Source organism: Papilio xuthus, unplaced genomic scaffold (assembly GCF_000836235.2).
Source record: "Papilio xuthus unplaced genomic scaffold, Pxut_1.1 DF825946.1, whole genome shotgun sequence".
NCBI classification, from domain to species: Eukaryota; Metazoa; Arthropoda; class Insecta; order Lepidoptera; family Papilionidae; genus Papilio; species Papilio xuthus.
In genome coordinates this window covers 10,477,226-10,480,970 of record NW_013532703.1, presented here as the reverse complement: position 1 = coordinate 10,480,970, position 3,745 = coordinate 10,477,226, and the positions used below count along the sequence as shown (strand labels likewise).

At 32.7% G+C, this 3,745-nt stretch overlaps 1 protein-coding gene across 1 annotated transcript in view; it reads right to left on the bottom strand.

Moving 5' to 3' along the window:
* Nucleotides 1-1,703: 1,703 nt before the first annotated feature.
* Nucleotides 1,704-3,745, bottom strand: part of LOC106123889 (A disintegrin and metalloproteinase with thrombospondin motifs 7) — a 14,758-nt gene continuing 12,716 nt past the window's right edge. The window contains exon 13 of the mRNA XM_013320302.1: nucleotides 1,704-2,392. Coding sequence (XP_013175756.1) covers nucleotides 2,132-2,392 — 261 coding nt within the window. The 3' untranslated portion in view covers nucleotides 1,704-2,131. The remainder of the gene's footprint in view (nucleotides 2,393-3,745) is intronic.

Genomic DNA, 3,745 nt, shown 5'->3' with positions numbered 1-3,745 from the left:
GATCGCAAGTGCGCAGGCGCACAATTTACACACAATACTCCAACCCGTCCTTGAAAATGAAAATATACGGTCGCTTCATTTATATTTAAGGTACATAAATAATAAATAAACTAGTAATTTAAATACAAATAATATTAAAGAATTAAAATGTACTGTATAAAGCGTGTCCCAAATTTCAACGATACGCCGGCACTGGTGTACAGCCAGATCGATAACTACATGAGGAAAAATACAAAAAAATATCTATTCATTCTTCTTGGATAGTCCTATCATAAATGAAAGTAGTTATTTATTGAAATAGAGCTGTATTATACAACTTTATAGTATTTTTCACTTTTAATATATTGTCATCAGCTTTCTTCGTCAATCGAATGTTCATTCAGAAAGCGATCACTAGTTCATACTCATTGTTTTGAACAGCAAAAACCGTGGTCGCCTCTACATGATTTTACTTTCAATCATATGTTATCGTGTCTTCGAATGCATTGGACTGGCTATTTCCAGACTTGACAGCTATTCTTCGTGTTATGTTGATAACCTTTTGTCCATGTTTTCTCTATTTATTCAATATTATCAGAAAACGCACGCGACCTATTTATTTCCGATATAATCAATGGCATATTGTATTATTTTGTAGATTCTTATTTTAAACATGTCGAACAGTTAATTAAAATTGCATTTCTCTAATTGTAGTTTTAAGGACTTTTAGACATTACTAGCTGTCGCACGCGACTCCGTCCGCGTGGATATATAAAAAAATTTAATGTATAGATAAATTAAATAAAAAGCAGCTCTTCAAGGCATAAATTCGAAAAAAAGAATAAATAGCATCCTATGTCCTGGCTCTAAGCTACCTCCTCACCAATTTTCAACCACTTCGGTAAAGCCGTTCTTGAGTTATAAATAGTGTAACTAACATGACTTTCTATTATATATATAGATTAGTAAGAATCCTTTGGTGCGAATGGCGAGCTTTCATTACCAAGTCAAGTGTCAGAATAATTAGTGAGGGGACATAAACGTCGACATTTTCGTAAGGCTAGTGTTGTGCCAGTACACCGGCACAGTGTCGGATTTTCTTCCTAACAGGACTTAAGAATTTTTCTAACCCATACAGGTTTTAAGTCAAGAGGTTAAATTGCTTGTTTAAATATAAATATTATGCTACGATAACGCGGTGGCTTCCTCATTGAGGTTCATTAGCATTGTGAATGTTATCTTTTAGATGATGTTAACAAAGGCTAGTCGTAAATTAATTGATTCACAGTATATTTTACTAAGCACTAAAACAAACGCGCATGGAATAAAAAAGGATGACTAAAGCTATGTACACAATAAAGTTTGCACAGGATTATTTTAATTTTCTAATAAACATAGAAATAATACATGGCAACTTTTACAACGTCATTAAATTAGAGAAAAAAATATTATACTACCGTTAAAGAATAAATATTATCATTCACCATACCTTATAGTTTATTTCTTAACTATTAATATAATTTTAATTAAATATTGTAGGGATTTTAACGATTAAATTACAATCTTAATAATGTAAAAAAAAACACAAATTCCACTTATTTTTTTATTTACTATCACAAAATAAAAGATCGTAATTCAGCTTGTATGATTTTTTTACAAATTTATCTTAAATTTAAGAAACAAGAAATTAAGACAAAGCAATTAATAAAATCCTTTAAAATAAGACTAGCATCTCTTTTCATTTTCACATAATATAATTGTTAATAAACCTAACGAAATAAATGCATTGTTTTAAACTATCGATAACTCTTTTTAATACTAAAAAATTTAGACCTACCTAATACTTACTGTAATAGGTCAAATATGTACGAAAACCACTAACGACTTCTAACCTTACTATTTATTAATACTGAAAAAAACCTTAACTTAGTAAATGCGTGTTTGATCATATCAAACGTAAGTACATTACATACATTTAGAATTTAAGTATCATTGTAACTTATATCTACGACTCGGTTGAATCGTAAATCTAAAGATTTATGCGTTACTAAGGACATGTACGTGATGCGCCTAACTTAAATCCACTAACAAACCGACATTATAATGAAGCTATTAAAATACGTTTGGCAAGAAAAATGTGTTTCTTAATACATTAAGTTTCGACGTAAACGGAGTCGGTTCGATTGTTTATTTCAATATAGTCAATAACTTCCCAGTTGTGTTCGGGTTCCTCTGGCACTTGGGGTGGCAATGCCGCTCTCGCGAGGGGCTTCCCGCCCTCGTTCAATGTGTGATAAGCTCGCATTGCTGCCTCCTGGTCATCGTCAAATGATCGCGCTCGAGCATTGAATGGACCCCCAATATCTTGACTCGGTAAATCCCAAACGTGCCACTGCGGTGTCATTTTGAAATTCTGTTAAAAACACAAGAAAATGATATTGGATTAGATATTAATATCACAATAACTTTTAATAGATTTCTATGTTTTCGTTCAAATATTTTCGTTTACATCATCTAATCGTTATTCTGATGATAGCCTATTAACTTGTTATTGACACAATTACTGAAATCAAGAAAGGCTTGTATGTTATAGTATATTATTTCAAATTATATGTCTACATATCAATTGAGAAGTGCACGTCATAACTTTATATAACCGATGCTATGTATAAATTTATATGATGTGATTCAATACGTCTGATTTAATAGTTTTCGCATAAGAACGGTTGAGGTAGGTAAAGCGCGGGTTGTACTAACTTAAAGTGTCTTTTTGTCAGCCATGTTATAAACATCACATGGCACAAATTACAAAATCGAGTCTAACAGTAATGTAACAACCAGATTTGAAGCTGAGTTTGATAATCATGTAAATAAATCGAACAATTTTATGCGACTTGAGATGCAATTGAGCAATAGTGAAAGTAAATAAATTGAACTTATATAAGTATATATAAATTACAGCAATAAACTTGATTACTTTTCGGATCATAACAAACTCGCTAGTATATATTTACTATTTAATTTATAGTACGTTTGTATGTCGTTATGTAATCCAAGAGAGGAAATAAAATATTATAGAGCCTGTGAGAATAATTACTACTTCCAGTTTCCATGTACGGTGCGAGTGTCATTGAAGCCTTGGCAGTAACCGCAAAGTGCGATCCTCCGGGGCCGGCGTCGGGCGTCAGGCGTCCTTGTCGACTTCCGACGTACGTCGACGACGCAATAACCCTACCAATCCGCTACCGACATTTCCGCCAACTAAGTTATTGCTCAAGTTAAAGTTAACGCAACGTGTATTAAATGCGTTAATTTCGTTAACCCTATGAGAAGGTGATCGAGACGAGATTTTAAAAATTCAGATTCCTATTTGTTTTTAAATTATTGAAAAACCAAGACTTGTTTTAATATGCATTCGCCTTACTACGATTAAAAAGTTTAACACAAAAATCACTGAACGTTAATTGGTACAGTTTTCACCAAGTGTCGAATTATTTGCGTTGAACTCTTTTCTATGCATACATAAAATTTCGATGTAACTTTATCACATGGCTTAAAATATCGATAGCTTACTATCATATATAAAAATACTCTATATGTGGTAAATTCTAATACAATGAATCATCATCATCATCATCATCAGCTCACTATACGTCCCCACCGAGGGGCTCGGAGCCTACCCTAAGTTAAGGGTGATTAGGCCATAGTCAACCACGCTGGCCAAGTGTGGGTTGGTTGACTTCACACATATCTTTGAATTTCTTCT